Genomic DNA, 21,465 nt, shown 5'->3' with positions numbered 1-21,465 from the left:
TTTACCATTTTAATTTCTTTATTGATTAAGGGATCACATATTTGTCCTCATCCCCCCATTCCGATTCCAAACCCCTCCCCACACATGCCCCCACCCTCCTGTTGTCCGTGACCACTGGTTAGGCCTACATGCATGCATACAAGTCATATGCATGCATACAAGTGTGGTGATGTTTCATTGACATGCTTAATTATAACAACTGAGCGGGTATGTGTTTGTGGTTTTCTTTTTTTAAAAGATAACAGAACAAGACACCAAATATTTAGAAGACCTGCAAGATGAGTTTGACTACAGGTATAAAACGATTCAAATGATGGGTGAGTTTTGTTTCGTCTGTAATTCTACACAGGAATGTAAAAGTCACATGACCAGGGAGGGCTTCCCCTCTCCTCACAGAATGAATAAATAGGTCTCCTTCCCTAGGTGAACAGTGTTTTTTAAAGGGAGGAGTCGGCAGAGGAGTGTTTCTTTCGTTTCTTCCTTTTTCCTACTAACCAATTCTAAGTCAATGAGGAAGCTGGTGAGAAGGCACTTCTACGCTGGCATGCAGCTCCAAAAACTACCTTCTCCTATAGAAGCAAAACATCATTATCACAATTAAAAAGAGTAATAATAATAATAAAAAAAAAGAGTAATAATAGTTGCCAGAAAATTAGTCATGTCATCCTCGGTGAGTTTTTTAAAATATAAATTTTTAAAGTTCTAAAGTACAAATGTGACTCACTGTAGGAAATTTGGAAAATAGGCATGTGCTATAAAAAAATAAAAATCGCACACATTCCCACTGTCTACAGATAAACAGTAAAAATGGTAGTATACTTCCTTCAAGCCATTGTCCTGTATGTTCAAATACAACATATCTATTTATTTGCAAAATACTGAGGTAATCTAAATCTTTCCATTTAGGAGGATACAACCTTTTTGTTTTTCTTCAGTTAAAGATGTTTTGAAAATCTGCAACTCTTTCCCGCTTCTAGTTTTGCTGTGAATCTAGCCTATTTTGTAAAAATAAAAGGGGGAGGGGGAGTTAAGGACTTAGTCTTTGGTATTAGTTCCTGAGGCCAAGGAGACAAAACAAAACTCCATCAGGCAGTTTCTCCTAACTCCTGGGTACAAGGTAGGGCACCAGGAGGAGTCAAATATGATTTAATCGTGGGCACAAGGGGAGGCCCCCTCCTTTCCTGCTGATGCCAGCCAACTGGGAAGTGTGAAGTTATCATCAGCGTAGCGGGATCTGATAAGGAATCCACAATACAGACGTTTGTATCTTCTCTCGGCCCATCCCCAAAAGGAGTATGGTCTTCTCTCACGGTCTGCAACCTAGAGCTCCTCTTTCGTTGCTGGGATGGATTCTTCCTGGCAAAGGGAACAGACTTACCTCCATGCTCGTCTCCCTAATGGCCCCCTTGGGCTCCTGCCTCTGAGGAAGGCAGATGGCAGCCGATTTGGCTTTCAGAACTGAGACCTCGGTCTCCGAGAGACTCTAACTCAGCTCTCTTTTCCTTCGCAGATCAGGGTGACAAGAACAATGCCCTGGTGAGTCAGGAGGTGTTGACTCTGCAAGAAATGCTCAACAGCCTCGACTTCAAGAGGAAGGTCAGTGACGAACTGTAGCTTGGCCTGTTGGCTATTTTTCTCCTTTTCCTTGGCCTGGCGATGCCCGCTCACCTGCTCCCCCTATCCCGCTGCAGTCCTGCTCTCATCGGGGCCCATCAGGGCCAGCAGTAACTCCACTGCCACCCACTGCCACGTTCCACGCTGCCCCCTGGTGGTCAGCGCACATCATAGCGAGCAGTTGAACTCCCAGTCGAGGGGACAATTTGCATATTAGGCTTTTATTATATAGGTTTGTCACAGGACTCACACATTCTATGACAGTCTCCGCGTATCTGAGACATTAAGAGAATGTTCCCTGGGCTGGGCTCTGCTCTCCTGACTTTATTTGACTGTCATACCTTCATAGTTGGCAAAGGCAGGGGAATGGCAGATAGAAGGTGGCAGAGGGCAGACGCATTGTTCTCTAGGCGAAGTGATGAGTGCCTTAAGTTGTGTCTCCTGAGCATCTCCTCAGCAGCTTCTCTGTGTCTAGGAAGCGCTCAGCAAGCTGACCCAGATAGTCAGCGAAACGGACCTGCTGGTGAGCAGCATGCTGGCGGAGGAGCTGCAGGACTGGAAGCGGCGGCAGCAGGTGGCCTGCATCGGGGGTCCCCTCCACAGCGGGCTGGACCAGCTCCAGAACTGGTGAGACCGTTGGCTTCCGTTTCTAGAGAAAACACAGGATGAACCCAACTTCGGCGTCACTCAGCCGGAGAAAGCCCCTCAGGCCAGAGTGCCAGCTCACCCAGGGTAGATGGCAGACTGGCAGGGGCTGCTCTATAGTTGAAAACCAGCAGACGTCATTCTACACATGTTCTTCCCTATAGTTAATAGTTAAAATAGTAGATAGAAAACAATAGCAGATGGCGTGGGGAAACTACCTGTGACTATCCTTTGCGTCAATAGCTTCACACTGTTGGCGGAAAGTCTGTTCCAACTCAAAAGGCAGCTGGAGAAGCTGGAGGAGCAGTCCTCCAAGGTGACTTATGAAGGGGATCCCATCCCCGTGCAGAGGTCCCACCTGCTGGAAAGAGTCACCTTCTTGATCTACAGCCTGTTTAAGAGGTAAGCGTGATCATCACACACCCCCGGCAGCTTCCGTCCTGTGCCATTGGCAGGGACACCCTCTGGGGTGTGAGCACTAAGGGGAAGGGGTGGTAGGAACCAGACAGTGAGCCTTAGAGTGAGTTGAATAAAGCTCCAGAGTTCCGGAAACATTTCTGGTCTTCACTACTCATCACTACTCTCTCCACCCTCCCCAACCCCCCCACCCTACTACAACCAACTGAGTCAATTTTCCATGAATCAAGCACATCACCCACCTGAAGTTCATTTGTCAACATTTAGAGAAAAAAGATTTCAAGGATTTCTTAAGTGCACATCTAAGAAATGAAGGCTGGAGAACATGTTTTTGTTTATAAGCTCATCCAAAAAAAAAAAAAAAAAAAAATAGTAGTATGTACCAGAAATCCTACTATCTACTTCAAAAAATGGCATGAAATTAACTTTCTAGGTTATGTTTAGTAGGATAAAAATAGACAGGGCTTTTACTTTTGACTCAATTCTAACAATAAGGATGAATTACTGCTATTGCATAGGGATGGTCTTCAGGCCATCTCCCGCTCCTGGTAATTGTTTGTGAGACGTCTTTGGAGATAGTTGAGCTTTGCTGGGGGTTTGAATGTCTTCTCGGTGTGGGAAGCGTGGACCTGAGAGGAGGAAGGACAGCATCCTGTTCCTCTGTGGTTTGTAGCCTGTCGATATACATTGTTTTCAAGTGACACTCTATTTCCTTTGACTCTAGCTCATTTGTGGTTGAACGGCAGCCATGCATGCCAACCCACCCCCAGAGGCCGATGGTGCTCAAAACGCTCATTCAGTTCACGGTCAAGCTCAGGTAGGCAGAGTGCGATCTATCAGCTCCTACGTTCATGGAGCCACAGTCACCGTGTGATTAAGGCCAATGTCTCCCCCGGTGCCTTCCTCCGCCTCTTCCAGCGCTGAGCTGTGGTCAGCACCCACAGGCATGTGACGGTGAGGGCCCTGCTTGTAAAAAGTGTGACGATGAGGGTGTGTTCATACGGCAGCCTGAAATCACAACATCGAGCACGTGGAATGAGTGGCTGAAAAGCTTGCCGTGAGCAAAGACTGCAGACATCAGAGAAGGCATCCTGGCCGCTGAGGGGGGCCCTGGAGGGAAGAGCAGAGGAGCGGAGAGCAGGCTCACAGGGAAGACGCCTGAGGCAGTATGGCTTCTGAGCCTGTAGCCTAAGCCTGTGAGCAGGAAGAGAGCGTGGAGAGGACAGACTGAGGACAGAGTAGGGAGAGCTTCAAATGTCCTACTCAGGAAATGCATGGCACGGTCTCCCCCTGTGTTGCCCAGTAACCAGCCTATTAGATTTTCTGAGAAAACTCTCAGCGCCACATTTTTCAGTATATACTTACTGATGGGTATGACTTGTGTGTTATTGTTGCTTTATCGGTGCATTTGATTCTTTCCATTAGCAGGAGCAACCAAAATGTAGCGTTGTCCCTCATGGCATGAGTTTGACTTTCAACATTCAAAGGTTTGGCATCATGCTTCAATCTCCAGAGCCCCACAGTTTTCAATCACTAGTCACCATTCACCTCCAGAAAGCTGAAATTCTAGACTGATACAAGAGGAAATGCTGCCAAGGTGAAATAGGATGCCATAATAGGGTCCCTGATCTCATGTCACTGTTGGAACTCCATTTTTATTTTATTTTTTCCGTTCTGCTGAGATATAACTAATATACAGTACTGTATAAGTTTAAGGTGTGTGGCATAATGACTTGACATTTAGAAATTGCAAAATGATCATCATAGTAAGTTTAGCTAATATTCATCATCTCTGAATTTTTACAGGGAAGGCATTTCTCTTTAATTTGCATTTCAAAAATTCTCCTTGTGTGAATTTTGCACACAATTCTTGATCATTTCCTTGTGTGAGTTTTGCACCAAGACTTGCCGGGGTTTTTGTCCCAGCATTAAGAAGGGGTTCAGCCGGGACCGGTTTGGCTCAATGGATAGAGCGTCGGCTTGGGGACTGAAGAGCCCCGGGTTCGATTCCGGTCAAGGGCATGTACCTTGGTTGCGGGCATATCCCCAGTAGGGGGTGTGCAAGAGGCAGCTGATCAATGACTCTCTCTCATTGATGTTTCGAACTCTCTATCTCTCTCCCTTCCTCTCTGTACAAAAATCAATAAAATATATTTAAAAAAAAAAAAAAAAAAAAAAAGAAGGGGTTCAGCAATCTGGATGAAAGCTGTGTGTAGATGATTAAGAAGCAGTCCAAGGACAAAAGGTAGTTTTGAAAGGTATGGGGGTCAGAGAAGCTTCAGCTAAAGGAGCTAAAGACTACCCCTTGACTCAGGACCCAGTGCTTTTTATTAATGCAATTTATCCTAAGGCAAGTGGAGATAATACACTTCAAAAGGGTAGGGTTTCAAAGGGTAGGGTTTATAGAAGTATTGTCAGATTGAGGAATAGCCTACAACTGTTTGGGTGTTTGGCCAACCGGAGGCAATAACCTGCAGATTAAGATGCCCTGAGCTGTCTGGCAGCAAGCAATCAGGTTTGGGGGAAATGCCGTTTAGCCATTCCAACAGGTAATCACATTTTGTGACTCAGCCCTTGTTGAGTCTAAGTTTCATCAACCTTTTGATGCAACTCTTGTAATTATGACATGTTGGAATTGGTTCCTAGCAAAGACTTCAGAACTAAAGCCAAGGACAGGTTCCTTTTAAAATTTTTATAATTTTCAAAAATTGTTTATTCTTCATCCTCTCATCTGTATGTAACCCAGAAGACAATAACACCAAAGGGAAGTAAAATTCAAGGGACAGTGAACATCCTACCTTTCCTTGAGACACCCCCATAGATGATATGTTAAGTCTAAGATATTCTTTGGAACGAAAAGGGAGGTGAGTAGGGATTGCGGACACAGAGTTCTGAGTGGAAGAGGTCCCTGAAAGGTACCTGGCATGTTGTCTGAACTGGTTGCATGAGACAAAGACCTTTAGTCTCTGGTGTGAGTGTTCTGTTCTTCTCTTCTCCTTGACCTCTGAGTCCCCATTTGTTTTCTCTGTACTCTGTTCCCCACTGTCTGAAAATATGAACCTTTACTTAGTATTCAAGTTTTCCCCTTAAACCCTTTTCTACTACAGCACTTCATTTTTCTATTCCAAAGGGAGAAGTACCAGGGGATTCCCTTCAAGTCATCACGTGAATCCAATCCCTTCCTGAAGATGGGTAGAGAGGAAGGCAGAGAGGGAAACCATCTGGCCTTGTAGCATACCAACCCTTGCTACCAGCACTATACACTTATCCTAGTCCAAACCCTTAACCCAATCCTGTGCCTGCTGCAGGACATTGAAGGGACCTTCACGACACCCTACCCATCTTTTGTTGGAGCTGTTTAGTATCTATGATTACATGTCTCTAATGCCAACCATTCTCTATGTTTCATAGATGTGATTATGGATAGCCATGTCCACACCTCTCCCTTTCCCGGTCTTCACTACCCCTTTACCCCAGTGCCTAGAGCATGTAATGAATATGTATGAGGAGCTCAGTTGAATGAATGGATGAAGTCTGGGATGAGTGCATAAGTAAATGAATGAGTAAGTGAGTGACTATCTCAGAAACTGAGCTGAACCTACAGAGAGAGGGTGCAGTTCGGAAGATGGGGAAAGCAAAAGAAAAAATGGGCCCTCGCCAGATTAAGGGATTAAAGAGTTATTCTGACCTATATGTCTTGAATTTGTGTCTTTTTAAATTATGAACAATTTTGCTCTTACTTAGAGTATGTTTAAAGATCACAAATGCATTGAAGTGTGAATTTTCCATATTCAACCAGTGGCCTGGTCTTTCTCAATATTTTTACCATAAAATAGTTATCATCAAAATAGTTAGTTTTAGTAAGCTTACAAAATGTATTCTTAAAATCCTATATAATGAAAGGCTAATATGCAAATCGACCAGACTGTGGAACGACCAGTCACTATGATGCACTCTGACCACCAGGGGGAAGACGCTCAATGCAGGAGCTGCTCCCTGGTGGTCAGTGCACTCCCACAGGGGGAGCACTGATCAGCCAGAAGCTGGGCTTATGCGGAGAGCGGGCCTAAGTTGGCAGGCAGACATTGGCAGACATTCCCTGAGGGGTCCCGGACTACAAGAGGGCACAGGCCTGGCTGAAGGACCCCCTGCACCCCATCCCCAGTGCACAAATGTCATGCACTGGACCTCTAGTACAAGAATAAAATGAAGCCATATCAATAGACTTTGATTTTTCTTATGTTTATACATTTAACCCAGATTTTGGCTTGAACCAAAATATATAGCTATTTTTCTGACCTAGCCAAGATATTATCCAACACACATCAACTACAGCACTTCCCAAGTGTTTGTCAATATATTAAGTGGCTGATGTCAGTATTAGTAACATGGAGAACTGAAGAGGAGTTGGACATGTTTAAAACACACTAACGTAACCGGAGATGAAGTAATTTGATTTATATGTATATGCTATAAATATATCTACATCTCTAAATGTAAAAAAAAGCTTTTAGAACTTGTGATTTTTACCTTTGATTCTTTATTTATGTGTCTTTCCAGATTACTAATAAAATTGCCAGAACTAAATTACCAGGTAAAGGTGAAAGCATCAATTGACAAGTAAGTATCTAATTTCATTCTGAAACATGAAAATGTAAGACTCTTTAAAAAAAAAACAAAAAACTGTTCTTATTTTATAAAATAATATCAAAAGTTTACATTTATTTCCCTTACATTACATCTCAATGCACTTCAAATATTGGACTTTGAAGTACAACTATTTAAAAGAACTCCAATGAAGGCTTATTAATATTATATATATATATTTCAGAGAGGAAGGGAAAAGGAGAGAGAGAGATATCAATGATGAGAATCATTGATTAGCTGCCTCCTGCACGCCCCCTACTGGGGAACGAGCCCGCAACCCAGGCATGTGCCCTTGGCTGGAATCAAACCTGGGACCCTTCAGTCCGCAGGCTGACACTCTATCCACTGAACCAAGCCAACTAGGGCTGAAAGCTTATTTTTAAAATTTTGCTCTAGCCGAAACCGGTTTGGCTCAGTGGATAGAGCATCAGTCTGTGGACTGAAAGGTCCCAGGTTTGATTCCAGTCAAGAGCATGTACATTGGTTGCGGGCACATCCCCATTGGGGGGGGAGGGGAGGGGTGCAGGAGACAACTGATCGATGTTTCTCTCTCATTGACGTTTCTAGCTATCTATTCCTCTCCCTTCCTCTCTGTGGAAAATCAATAAAATATATATATTAAAATTTTGCTCTAAACACTGGAAATGAAGGTTTACATACTATCCTCTCAAGTATTATAAAAAGTTTTAGTAGGCCTATTACATAGCTTATTTTTAAAAATCTTATTGCATTTACAGGAATGTTTCAACTCTAAGGTAAGCCCTTTACTTTGGAACTTTTTGTTGTTCTCATAAACCTGTTTTCTTGATCCCATGTCAATGGCTGAGATTTCTTCCCAGTAATCGCAGGTTTGTGCTCTGTGGAACGCACGTCAAAGCCATGTCCATCGAAGAATCTTCCAACGGGAGCCTCTCGGTAGAGTTCCGACATTTGGTGAGTACCTGTACCCAGGAAACTTATACAGCTTCTTTTTCTCTCTCAAATCAAATACATCTTTACTGATGGGCCTTGGAACCCCGTGCATGTTGTTTCTTCATGTTTCTTATGTGAGATGAAAAGTTGTGTTCAGCTATAACAACATGCTATCAGTAAAGAATTAAAAATGGTAGAAGGAACACCAAAGCTAAACTCGGGTCTGAGTTCTTACCAGTGAAGTAGTACCTAAATACACACTGAGTGGCCAGATTATTATGATCTCTGAACGCATAATAGTCTGGCCACTCAGTGTATATCCTATATAATAAAAGGCTAATATGCAAATTGCCCCCTTGACCAGGAATTCGACCAGCAGGCAAGCCAGCCAACCGCCCATGTCTCCTTCCCCTGGCCAGGCTGGCTGGACCCCACCCATGCACGAATTCATGCACTGGGTCTCTATTCTCTCTCTCTCTCTCTCTCTCTCTCTCTATATATATATATATATATATATATATATATAGAGAGAGAGAGAGAGAGAGAGAGAGAGAGAGAGTGTATATATATATATATATATATATATATATACACTCACACACACACACACATTGAGTGGCCAGATTATTATGCGTTCAGAGATCATAAGAACCTGGCCACTCAGTGTATATAGTATTTGGTCCCTAAATTTTGGTAATAATGACAAAAGTAATCCATCTTGTAATGGGCAGCCATTCCTGGGCTCATTTTTTAAATGCCATCCAGGAATAGCAAGTCGGGCTGCAGGCACATTCACTTGAGGCTGATGAGCTGGGGGGCAGGGTGCTCCTGGCACGACGGCTGCGGGGTTCACCTTGGCATGTCTAGAAAGCCCTGGCCAGCCGCATCCTGTTGCTTCTGGTGCTCACCACTTCCTCTCCACCTCCAGTTCTCTTCGTGCTTTTCGTTCTCGTTCTTTGCATCGTTTTTAGATTCCTAAGGGCCCCATGGCTGGTCTCGCCAGAAACTTGTCACTCATCTGGTTTAGGAAATATCGTCCCTGAATGTGGGAGGCCACCAAGCCAGCCTCAAAAGGCCTACTTTCTAAATGATACAAAATTCACGTTAACAGAACGGTACCTGCCTAGCAAGTTTATGCCGGCTTTTGTGCTTAGTTTTGTTTTTGTTAGGTCTTCAGGACTGAAGGGGGCATTTCCTTTTAACTGAGTTCCTACCATGTGAGACAGTTAAATAAAATGAAATGAGGAATCACGTGTTATACATCCTGATAACTAGCACTTGTTTTTTCCTCTTAGGATTAATTTCGGCCCTCAAGGCATTTGTATTAATGGACAATGTTTGCTAATAAATGAGTAAAGCAGTAAAGGCCCAAACCTTAGTTTTTATACTGCTCTTCTAGTTGCAAAGCATTTATGCATTTTTGCATAATAACTTTAGTCACTTTTAATATAAAAGTCGAGTTAGAATATCGGAGAAGCAAATTTTTAAAAAAAATATATTTTATTGATTTTTCACAGAGAGGAAGGGAGAGAGATAGAGAGCTAGAAACATCGATGAGAGAGAAACATCGACCAGTTGCCTCTTGCACACCCCCTACCGGGGATGTACCCGCAACCAAGGTACATGCCCTTGACCGGAATCGAACCTGGGACCTTTCAGTCCGCAGACTGACGCTCTACCACTGAGCCAAACCGGTTTCGGCTGGAGAAGCAAATTTTTAAATGAAAAAATCACCTGTAATCCCGCCACTCTGAGGTGACACTATTTGCACTCTTATTTTTGTTTTCATTATTTTTAAAGCCAGATGAGATTGTACACACTATGTCATTTGTTTGCTGTCTTTTAGTGAGTGATCCATATAGTGAACATTTTTGTGTCGGGAAGTCTCCTTGTCCGCTAATTAGACCAGGTACTTCCGGTACAGGTGACCCATCCTTCATTTCCCAATCCTCTGTGCTGGACTGGGCTGCACGGGGCCTGGGAACCCTCGCGGCCTAGCTCAGGTAACCCCTCCCAGGTACAAAGGCATGCTGAATAAATTCGAGCACATCCAGCATGACTTCCTCTTTCCAAAAACATTGGCTGAAAAACACAGTCTTCGTGGTATGCCAACCTCCTCACTGAGCTCGATGGAAGTTTCTGAGCTGATATTTGGGCAGCTGCCGGGTTCCATGAGTGGGAAGACATCTGGGTGACTGTCAGAATTGTGACCAAGAAAATCACTAAAGTAGATACAACCAACTTGATATGTAGCTGATAACGTGTCTCCATATAAACACTGCTTTCTTTCTCAAAGCAACCCAAGGAAATGAAGTCCACTGCCGGAAGCAAAGGAAATGAGGTAGGAAATGTTTTCTTCTAGGGTTTTTCTAGGAAATAATTCTATAACATCTTATTTTTAAAAGCCCTTAAACTGCCTTTTATATTTTTACTAGAGGCCCAATGCATAAAATTTGTGCAAGAGTAGGCCTTCCTTCCCCTGGCTGCTGGCACCAGCTTCCTCCAGCCGCCGGTAGGCACCTGGGATCCGGGCTTCTCCTTCACAGTCCTATCTTTGTCCGGAAGGTTGTCTGGTCTAATTAGAATATTATGCTTTTATTATTATAGATATAAAGTCAAATTCATGTTTCTCTGATTACAAATGTAAAGGTTGATCATTGCAGACAATATAAGAAATTTTCTTTTAACAAAGAGGAAATTACATATAATAATACCCTCCTAAGAAAATGACTATTAACATTTTGGTTCACATCATTCTAGACTTTTTGTATTTCATATAGATACATTGCTTCATAGCCTGCTTTTTTTTCCACCTAGCCACATGTGGTGAACAGCTTCTCATAACCTTAAACACTCCTGAAGAACATGGTTTAACGTGACTGCATTGTATTTCATTTTATAGGTGTGCCATACTTTCTTTAGTCACTCCTCCTTCATTATAAAGTATCTTAAAATTGCTCATTTTCTACAAATAAGAGCTAAGTCTCAAATATCATGGCAGATGATGTGAGAACCACAGGTGAAAAACAGTTGTGTTATTTCATGGTACCAATGACCTTGCTCTTCTACTTAAGGTCTGCATTCCATGGAATGAGTTGATTAAAAGGACAAATAGATGCAATCCAAGTACTCACATCAGAGTCATTAAATGCTAGCGTGGCCGGATCTTGGGCTGGCAGTGGTCTTGGAGACCATCGGTGTCATTGGCCTAGATACCGGGGCAAATGCCTGTGCCTTACAGATTTAGGATTAAAGAACCTGGGTCTGAGTCCATTCTGGCAGTGACCACACATGCAATTCTTGACAAATGATCAGTTGTAGAAAGCTGCACTTTTTCCCTCCCAGAGATCAGGGTAGCGCTGCCCGATGCTCTTTGCTCAGAGATGCTGCTATGAAAGGCCATCAACAAAGGGCAGCTGTACAGCAACGGGGCTGGCTTCTGGCATGACCAGTGTGTGGCTCCTGTCTCCTGGCTTTCTACCTCACAGCTCCCATGCAACATCTCTTTGCATTATTTGGAAGAAAAAAGCACCTTACAAATACTGCATTCAACTATAATCCATCTAACCCACCCACTAAACCACACAGATCCATCACGTCAGATTTCATGCTCCACATTTTTTCTTCCCAGAATGCTTCAGTCTCTTAATCTTTTTTAAAAATATATTTTATTGATTTTTTTACAGAGAGGAAGAGAGAGGGATAGAGAGTTAGAAACATCGATGAAAGAGAAACATCAATCAGCTGCCTCCTGCACACCCCGTATTGGGGATGTGCCCACTACCAAGGTATATGCCCTTGACCGGAATCGAACCCAGGCCCCTTGAGTCTGCAGACTGACGCTCTATCGACTGAGCCAAACCGGTCAGGGCCAGTCTCTTAATCTTGTCAGAAAGATCATTTGGCAAATCTCGTAGCCCTACCAAAGATGAGCTAAGCCTTCTCCCAGAGCTTCGAACACCCAGATGTCACATGAACAGAGCTTTTGAGTTTAAGAATATTCTAGAAAACCAAAAAAGTCAGTTATTCTTCCTATCTTCTAGAAACCCATAAATGTTTTCCACATTTCCTTATTGCAACATTAGCACATGACAAATGAAAGCCCATCTCACTGGAGTTGGGGCGGGAGTTGTGATTGACATTTCATGCTACCTGACATCCCTGAGTAATACTAAGTCTGAATAAATGAAGCACCATGCTTCTAAACTCTTAGTAGGTCAACTAAATCAAACGGGAATAATGTAAACAGCTCAACATTCAATACATTGTCATCCTTATGGGTATAAAAACAAAACCTGGGGTTTCCCTAAAGACGGAAAACTATAGAAAAATCAACCAGTCTTATTAACACTATCTATTTATATTAATTTGAATGTATTTCCTCTTATTTTCCAAATAGTAACAAAATTATACAGTACACATCAGAATCCTTTCATTTCTTCTTTTTTGTTTTCAAGTTTATCAGATCAGAATAGTTCTATTTTACACTATTCTTTGAGCTCCCCCTGTTGACAGAATTTTAACATGACTCCCATGTGCATTGAAGAGAAGCCATAGCCTTGAACATTGCTTTCTGTGCTGAGGGAACAATTGAAGAGTCACAAAATACATAACAGTAGGCTCCAAAAGGCAATGGAGGCATTGTAATTGCGGCCTATTCCATATCGTTTTCCATGTGCAACAATATCATACAGGATGGCCAGAAATTTATATGAAAATCACCTTTACCCCAGTCCTATTTATTTAGCAGAGGGTTCCTTTCACATCAAGAGCCATAACCATTTGTTAGCCTATCCCAGGAGCTCAGGGGGTGCTGTGAGGCCCTAGCAGCGGGAACAAAGAAGAATCCGGTGGCATCTGGACCTGCCTTTCATCCGCTTGTGCTTTCCCCAGTGGAGCCCTTTATCATATCCAATGTCATAGAAGTAGCATGAAAGTGGTTCTTTAAGCCCATCATCATCTCAGATGGGTTAGAATGGCCTTCAATACAGACATGAATGGTACATCTCACCTGTGACAGTTGCCTAGTCTGTAAGGAATGAATCCTGGGAGCTGATGCGGAATGGGGTCTGGTGTGGACCACACGGGTAGAGAGAGAGACTGTGAGCGAGGGCCATGCGGGCTTTGAGAATTAATGTTGCTTCCTTTGGCTGGAGCCACTTTCTCTCCTGTCATGTGCATTGTCAGTCAGCTGCCTTGATGGGTTTTGTTCTAACCGTGCCTCACAGTTGCATTAGGGATGGAAAGTAAATATCAGATTCTAGTTTCAATCACTGAGGAAACATCTAACCACCCACATCCCAGTCCAGTGACGTAATCCTAAAGCATGATGTCATTTTCCGAAGTGAATGGACAGCCCGAGTGTCTGTGGAGGCACAGGCTCTCACACACCTGATGGCTGCCATAATTCAGAGATCTGAGGAAATTACCCTTGATGAATGACATGTCATACTTAACGTTTAATTGTATAATTTAAACTAAAGGCTAGAATCAGGTAGAGATGAGACCTCGGACTCAGAAAGGCTTCCTCTGGCTGTCTTCTGGCCACGCCTCTCTACAGGGAATGGTGTTTGGGTTCAAGGCAGCCTGCTCCCCCAGAGCCCAGGACCAGAATTCCCGCCCAGAAGACCTCAGCCTGCTTCCAGAGCCTGCAAGGGCCTCTTTTCACTTATTCTGCCAAGCATGGGTGTCACCAGCAATGCCAGCACCTCCAGGCACAAGCACGGGGGCCTGTGAGGCCCTCACAGAGGTGGAGGAGAGTGGGGCAGGCGATAGGCGAGGGTGACCTTTCTCTCCCCAGGCCACATGGTCCCAGGAAATTGGAGAAGTTAAAACTGGCCAATGAGCTCATGTGGCAGCTTGGATGTCAAAGCAGGAGGCTGGCCACTCTCCCACAGTTGGTTACCGAGTTAGAGTGGTTCAGTATTTAGACGGATGGTATGTAGGTCTCCTGGGTGCTTGCCTGCGGCCTCTCGCCCACTCTGCATGGCTTGCATCATGCTGCCATTGACCTCGGTGAGAGGGAGAGGCGTCTGGTGACGGCTGGGAGGCTGTGGATTGCACAGGGCAGTGAACTTTCTATCGTTTAAAATACGTGCGGTTTTGTTCCATTTTGTGCCTAAATGCAAGCCAACTACTGTATCTCATGCTCAACCAAAGAAGCAATTGTTTTATTGTTGTTTGTTTGCTTGTTTGTTTGTTTGTTTAACATGGGGTGTGGCTGTCTGTTTGGTGTGCTGAATGCCTGGGAGTAATTTTTAAGGGTGGCCTAAGGGGTTTTTAAGCAGAATTTTCATTAATACAACTTTCCACTGACCCACTCTAGTGAATCAAACTACCTGCAGGCAACGTAGGGTGTTAATGGTCTAATCCAAGGGAGACAGGAGTTTTTAATTCTGTACTTCCTGCTCGGTAACAAACCCTAAGTTTAACACTTGCTGTCAGGAAAGTCTTCCTCATGTAATTGTTAGCCATGTCATCATATGAGAACCATTTTTAATATTTGAAATGTAGTCAGATTGATTCTGCCTTGTTATTACCGCACATTCAATATTAGACCCCCGACCCCCCAGAGCTGACTCTGCACCCACAACCCCCCTCCCTCCCCAGACTCTTCTAGTCAAGTACCTCCACTTCCGTTTTCATTTTCCCACGGGGATGATTTTTTAACATTGGTTAAGCTTCCTACACCATCTCCAAATTTCTCACATCCCTTTTGAGGCTAGCGTGGATACAACGCACTGAGAATGGTTTTCTCACAGACTCCACCTGGGGTTCTGGCTGAGATTCTGGCTCAGAGGCCTGGGTCAGGCCAGCAAGCTCTCGGCGATGACACAGCTGCAGGTCCTGGCACAGGGAAAAGTGCTGTCAAGTTTCGTCAGGAACCAGGGAGGGAGGGTGAGAAAAGACCAACCAAAGAACTTGTACCCAAGGATGTATAACCCATGGACCCAGACAAGAGTGGGGTGAGGGGACGGGTTAGAAGGGAGGAAGAGGGGACATTTGTAATACTGTCAATAATAAAATTGTGTTTTTTTTAATATACATCTTTTTTGCTGATTTCAGAGAGGAAGGAAGAGAGAGAAAAAAAACTTCAATAATGAGAGAGAATCATGGATCGGCTGCCTCCTGCACATCCCACACTGGGGATGGACCCCACAACCTGGGCATGTGCCCTGACGGGAATCAAACTGTGACCTCCTGGTTCACGGGTGGACGCTCAACCCAGCCATGCTTTCCTGTACACTTTTACCATGTCTTCCTGTCTTCAGCTCCTCACCTCTGCCTTCAGCTTGACTTTGTATCCAAAATGCAGAGAGCCTTTCAGTTCCTGTAGTTTATGGGCTCCAGAGAGTCAACCCCTGCCCTCCCTGGGGCTGGAGAGGCATGAGCCCTCACTGCATGGAATGGGGCTCATAACTGTCCCTCCTGGTCAGCCCTCTTTACCCTCAAGTCTCAGGGGCCCAGTGCTGCCCACCCCCACGTCAGGGGCACAGAGTGCCCATTGCCACCCTCACCCTCCACTCCCCTCTCCCCTCCCACCCTCTCTCCCCCCCACACACACCTTTCCCTGGGAGATCTAGATTAGAGTTTTACTCTATTGGAAAGGAAACAAAAACCCCAGCTGTTACGCTATTGACATTTCCAGCTGGAACAGTCCCCAGAGGAAATTTTGCTTTCTTTTTAAACAAACGTATTATGACACTGAGCTGTTTTTGTTGTAGCTACACATACATGGCTTGCTTTTATTCTTCGTTGGTAAGTCAAAAGACTAATCTCTGAAAGTTAAAAAGTAAAGAGCTATTTATCTGAATTTCAACTGACGAAACTATGCTAGAATTGTAAAAGCTGGAAATTATATTGCTTTGGAGGCTTAAAATGATTCTGTTTGTGGAAATGAAGGTCACCCAAACTGTGTACTAGGGACTCTAAACAAGGTGTAAAAGCACAAGAGGAGCAGTTGTATCCTGGGGAGTGTCCGGGGGCTCACGCTCTGAGATCATGTTGGTCTTCAGAAGCAGGCCTATCGCAGAGAGCAGTCTGCGCTTGTTTGTAAGACTGAAGACGTGTCTCTCTCCCCAGGGCTGCCACATGGTGACGGAGGAGCTTCACTCCATCACCTTTGAAGCACAGATCTGCCTCTACGGCCTGACCATAGACCTGGAGGTAGGCATTTCCAGAAAAATCCACTCTGTCCTACTAACGTCTTCAGCACCGGTCAGCTTCTGTGGAGTAAGACCTGTCTTTTCTAGGCCTCAGAACCTCCCTGTTCCTTATATTTGTTTTAATTTAGAAAATCAATACATCAGATACTCACGAATGAGCCAACATAGACTCTTCTGGTCGAATCTGAGCAGTAGAAATCTCACGGGCATTGGGGATTCCATACCCATGTCTAGTGAGTAATTTGTTGGGAAGATTGTGTGTTTGTTTTGTTTTCTGGGATTCCTGAGTCGAGGGCCCTCAGGGGGACGCTTGAAGAGAAACCAATGTCCTTAAGCCATTTTACATCGTGGTACATTTTCAAAAATTTAACTCCTATATACAAATCCCTCAGAAAGACTTTTCTAATGTAAAGGTAAATAATAGGAACACCAAGAGTACCTTTTGGTGTTTTGATCCTCTTTTAACATTCACCTTTGCACTCAAAGAAAGGATAAAGGAACACAGGAACTCTGGGGACAGTGAACACGATCACCTGTGAGCTCCCCCCAGGCAGGGCATCATGCCTCGTTGGTCCTCCGTGCCCAGTGCCCAGCACAATGCCTGCCACACAGCAGCTGCTCAACGTGTGTTGAGTAAATGAATGAATAAGCGCAGTGTCACACCCCCTGAATGTGATTCTATGTGGGGGGTGTATTATTTTAGATCTCTGCCTTTGCTTTCTTATCTTACTGAATGGAAACATGTTTATAAAACCGATCACAGATTCCTCACTCATCTCTTTTCTCAAAACTTGTTTCCATGAGCTCTGAAGTTCCTCACTGGCATTCCACCGTCCATGGCCTTGTAACCTGTGTTACAGGGAGGGACTGATGGAAGTTGCTCAGTCTCCCAGGCTAGTCTGTGAAAGTCTCTTTATTCCATGAGGTGCAAAGCTGCAGCTCCATCTCCCATGATGCTTTGTGTTCTGGTATAGCTTACTTCACCACCTTCTACAGTTAAAACTCCCATGTCTAGGGCTGACATTAGATGTCAGATCACAGTTCAAACATATTGGCCAGTCTCAGAGACAAACTTAAAATTCGATTCTTTCATGTAACTTACAAAGAGAACAGTTAACAGCTAGATTGGTACAAGCTCGAATTAGTTGCTTTGGGGCAGTGCCTGATGTAAGAGGGTATAAACACTCTCCCTGGTCTCAGGGGAGAGAGTCAAGAGGCTGACTGGCCGAGCACTTCAGAAAGGATTCCTGAGTCTACAGCTTCTTTCCTCCCTGAACCTGGCTCACCTGTGCTCGGCAAGCACCTGTGGGCCTTCACAAGTCACCATAGTGACCGGGGCAGCGCAGGGACCAGGATGGGGGCAGTGGGGTTGGCTGAAGAAGGCTGTCAAGGGGAGAGGGTCAAGTCTAAAATAACATAAAGGCACACCTACCTGCACTAACTGTGCTTTTCTTTGTAAACCAGACCAGCTCATTACCCGTGGTGATGATTTCCAATGTCAGTCAGCTACCTAATGCTTGGGCATCCATCATCTGGTACAATGTGTCAGCCAGCGATTCCCAGGTAGAGTCTCTATTCCTGTTTCTCCCCCTTTAATTCTATTGGATTTGCTTTGTCAACCAAACCCATCTGCATTAAAAAAAAAAAAAAGTGTGTGTACGTAAAATTTCAGCATGTCCTGTGGGCTGCTTTTTCTCAGACTCCAGTCTCCCTAGTTGTATGATTCCTCTTTCGTGTCATATTCAAAGTATTATGTGCAAATGTTCATGGACCCTGGGAGAGTTCAGGCTGGCAAAGGTGACAGAGGAGGGTCTGGTCAGCTCCCCAGTAGGTGCATCAGAGACAGCTCTGGGGTCACCCTGCCAACTGGGGACTGGGCCACGGGGACGCCGTGCTCCAGAACTGATGGCTGCTGTGCTTGTTGCCTCACTGCTCTGACCACACCTCCCACGGTAGCTTCCGCGGAGGCAGAGAGCTGCTTTCCAGACAAGTAACTGGAATGGACATCCATGTTGCCTAACTGCACTCAACGGGGCAGGTTTTCGAGTTGGTTGTTATTTATTTAACCCATGACGTTCGTTACAGATTTAACTCACTCGAGGCTCCAGGTGGGTTTTCAATGCCATCTTGTGATTACTGGAGACCTTGATCAGAACTTGGCCTGAAGTTAACAAAGCCAGCAGACAGCAGATGCTTTTCTTACCCAACAGGCAGGGGAGGGCGTGACCATGAGTAAGCACTTCCGCCGACCCTTCTTACAAAACCTCAGTGCGTTGTCCTGGAAACCACTGGGGTCTAGAGAAAATAGGTCAGATTTGAATAACAACATTGCTTCTTCTTAACGCAAAGCCAGTGTTCCTTCCAAAGAGACCAATTCTCTTACCTGGCCCGGCCCTGAGAACAGGCCCATTGAGTCAGCTCCGGGCGTCTCTCCCTCTGACTCCGTGTATCTGATGGGGAAACAGCATGGGCAATGACTCAGCGCTATGCCGTTCCTTCCCAACTTCCCAGCCCTGGCATCTGAGACAGTCCAGCTGCCCAGAAAGGCTGTGCTGAAGTGTCTGAGCTGGTGACCTCTCTGCCTGCAGTGAGGATACAGAACTCACTAGAGAAGTCACCCCACCCCGTCTTTAACGCCAAGACCGTTGGAATGAAATGTCATTGCCTAGGAACTATACGAGTTCAGAGCTCTTCACCCACCTCCGGGATGTGGGATACTTCACTGTTCTCCAGCCTATGAATGCCCTGGGGCTGTGCACACACACATGCACACACGCACACACATGCACACACGCACGTGCACACACACACATCCTTCTTTAAGAAAGCCACCCTCCCACTCAGCACCAGCCAGCCCAGATCCCTCTGCTCCTGGAGGAGGGCTGGAGATGAGATCACACAGAGCTCCGGAAACAACTGCACAGCCCACTGAGCATCTGGCCTGCACACTAACCCGGGCTTCCCTTCTGTATTCCCTACACTCCCTTAGGTGGGCCTGAAGAGGTGAAATCAGGAATCTATTGGCTCACAGGGTGTTCGGTGTGACATATAACCCCTGTTCCAACTCTATTTCAGAACTTGATCTTCTTCAACAACCCTCCACCGGCCACTCTGAGCCAACTCCTGGAAGTGATGAGCTGGCAGTTCTCCTCGTACGTGGGGCGTGGCCTGAACTCCGAGCAGCTCAGCATGCTGGCCGAGAAGCTCACAGGTGCGTGCCCGGGGCTGAGGCCTGAGCCCTGTGGGTGGCACTCCTGTGCTGTAGAGCACCAGGGTGACATTCTTCTGTTAATCAGAACAGCGGTCACCACGATTTCTTGAGCGCCAGGCACAGGGCTGAATGCTATGTTATCTTTCAAGAGTTCTTAATGGCAGAGTAATGCATCTTAGCGATGAGGATAGTGAGTAACTGTCCACCACTGCATGGCCACTTCATAGCAGAGGGAAGACACGGATGAGGACTTTCTGGGTCTAAAGCCCCTTCCTTCCCACCCTACACTCCAGTCTCCGGGGTGTTCTCATGCCATTTCTGCCGAATATGATGGGCAGTCCTGCTGGCTCCTGGGTCTCTCATTCAGATCACAGTGATCCTTAGCCAACTAGAAAAGAGCTGATGCCAGGGCCACAAGATCTAATAGAAACTAAAACCCACCAGGTAACACTCAATTCTTTCCAGCAAGAACTTTTCAGTTCTGGCATTTCTAACATTTGCAAAATAGAGACACTGGTACTCAGTGTAGTGACTACAGTGTTATGGCTTTTTCTACAAGAATTTTTAAAAATGTCTATATTTTGACAAGTTTAGGGTGAACACGTTTAGCACCAAACAATAGTTAAAGTTGGGTTTGCATAGATTTGCAGTTAAAGTGGGACAAGGATGCGTCTGAGCAGCACTGAAAGTCTGTGTGACCTGGCTAAGTTGGACCTACTGGGAGGCTGGGCTGCCACTGGTGCTGTCACTGTATCTGATCAATAGGCATCTAAATAGGTCAGAATGTTCTAGCATTTCCTAATGTAAATATCCGTTGGGATCCTTATTTAATTCATACAACACAGTAATAGGAATTCAACATATATTTGTTAGTGAGTGAATAAATCTCTTAAAAATGTAGCATAGCATAGATGGCCACCATATACTTTCAGATCTTTATCAAAGCATTCTTATGAGTATAACTTTCTTAGAAATTTAGATAGAACCTGGCTGATGTGGTTCAGTAGTTTTAGTGGCAACCTATGAACCAGGCAGTCGTGACTGGACTCCAGGTCAGGGCACATGCCCACATTGTGAGCTTGATTCCCAGTAGGGGGCGTGCAGGAGGCAGCAATCAGTGATTCTCTCTCATCATTGATGTTTCTCTCTCTCCCTCTTCCCTCCTCTCTGAAATCAATAAAAAATATATTTAAAAACAAAACAAAAACACCATTCTATAAAAAGAGAGAGAGAGAGAAAGAAAAGAAAGAAAGAAAAAACTTAGAAACTCCTGTATCCTTTCACTGCCCTGGATCAAAACAGTCAGTGGCTCCTTATTGCCTAATAGATGGCTCCTCTATCCTTTTCCCAGGAAGAGTCAGCACTCCTGGCACTCTGTCTTCATTTACTTATGCAAATTGGTTTTATGTTTATTCACCAACATTAGGCTGTTCTATCTTCTTTTTTATATATGTTTTTATTGATTTCAGAGAGGAAGGGAGAGGGAGATAGATGAGAGAGAATCACTGATCAGCTGCCCCCTTCACGCCCCCTACTGGAGACTGAGCCCGAAACTCAGGCATGTGCCCTTGACTGGAATCAAACCCAGACCTTTCAGTTCGCAGGCCGACATTCTATCCACTGAGCAACACCAGCTATGGCTGACTGTCTTTTATATAAACCCTAATCATGTCTGGTATGCTTCATCCTCCATTATTCTTGCGACTGGATGGCCCCCTCCTCCTCAGACAATGTACTTCCTGTCCATTCACAGAGGCTCGGTCCTAGACACCTACCCCCTTCCTAAAGCTATCTTTAGCTCCTCCATGGAAAAGAATTCGCCCCTTTATAACAAATTACATGATCTATACTTAC

General features: G+C 44.8%; 1 protein-coding gene across 2 annotated transcripts in view; it reads left to right on the top strand.

Annotated features, from left to right (window-relative positions):
- Positions 1–21,465, top strand: part of STAT4 (signal transducer and activator of transcription 4) — a 70,722-nt gene that overhangs the window by 41,521 nt on the left and 7,736 nt on the right. For both annotated transcript variants that reach the window (XM_084892126.1, XM_084892125.1), the window contains 12 exons: positions 239–317; positions 1,511–1,596; positions 2,090–2,241; positions 2,503–2,661; positions 3,401–3,493; positions 7,237–7,296; positions 8,061–8,078; positions 8,163–8,256; positions 10,532–10,576; positions 16,318–16,401; positions 17,865–17,963; positions 19,476–19,611. In XM_084892126.1, coding sequence (XP_084748252.1) covers positions 239–317; positions 1,511–1,596; positions 2,090–2,241; positions 2,503–2,661; positions 3,401–3,493; positions 7,237–7,296; positions 8,061–8,078; positions 8,163–8,256; positions 10,532–10,576; positions 16,318–16,401; positions 17,865–17,963; positions 19,476–19,611 — 1,105 coding nt within the window. The remainder of the gene's footprint in view (positions 1–238; positions 318–1,510; positions 1,597–2,089; positions 2,242–2,502; positions 2,662–3,400; positions 3,494–7,236; positions 7,297–8,060; positions 8,079–8,162; positions 8,257–10,531; positions 10,577–16,317; positions 16,402–17,864; positions 17,964–19,475; positions 19,612–21,465) is intronic.

This window comes from Pipistrellus hanaki (genome assembly GCF_964339955.1).
Source record: "Pipistrellus hanaki genome assembly, chromosome: 8".
Lineage (NCBI taxonomy): Eukaryota > Metazoa > Chordata > Mammalia > Chiroptera > Vespertilionidae > Pipistrellus > Pipistrellus hanaki.
The sequence above is the reverse complement of the archived record's forward strand: the minus strand, read 5'-3'. Positions and strand labels throughout refer to the sequence as shown.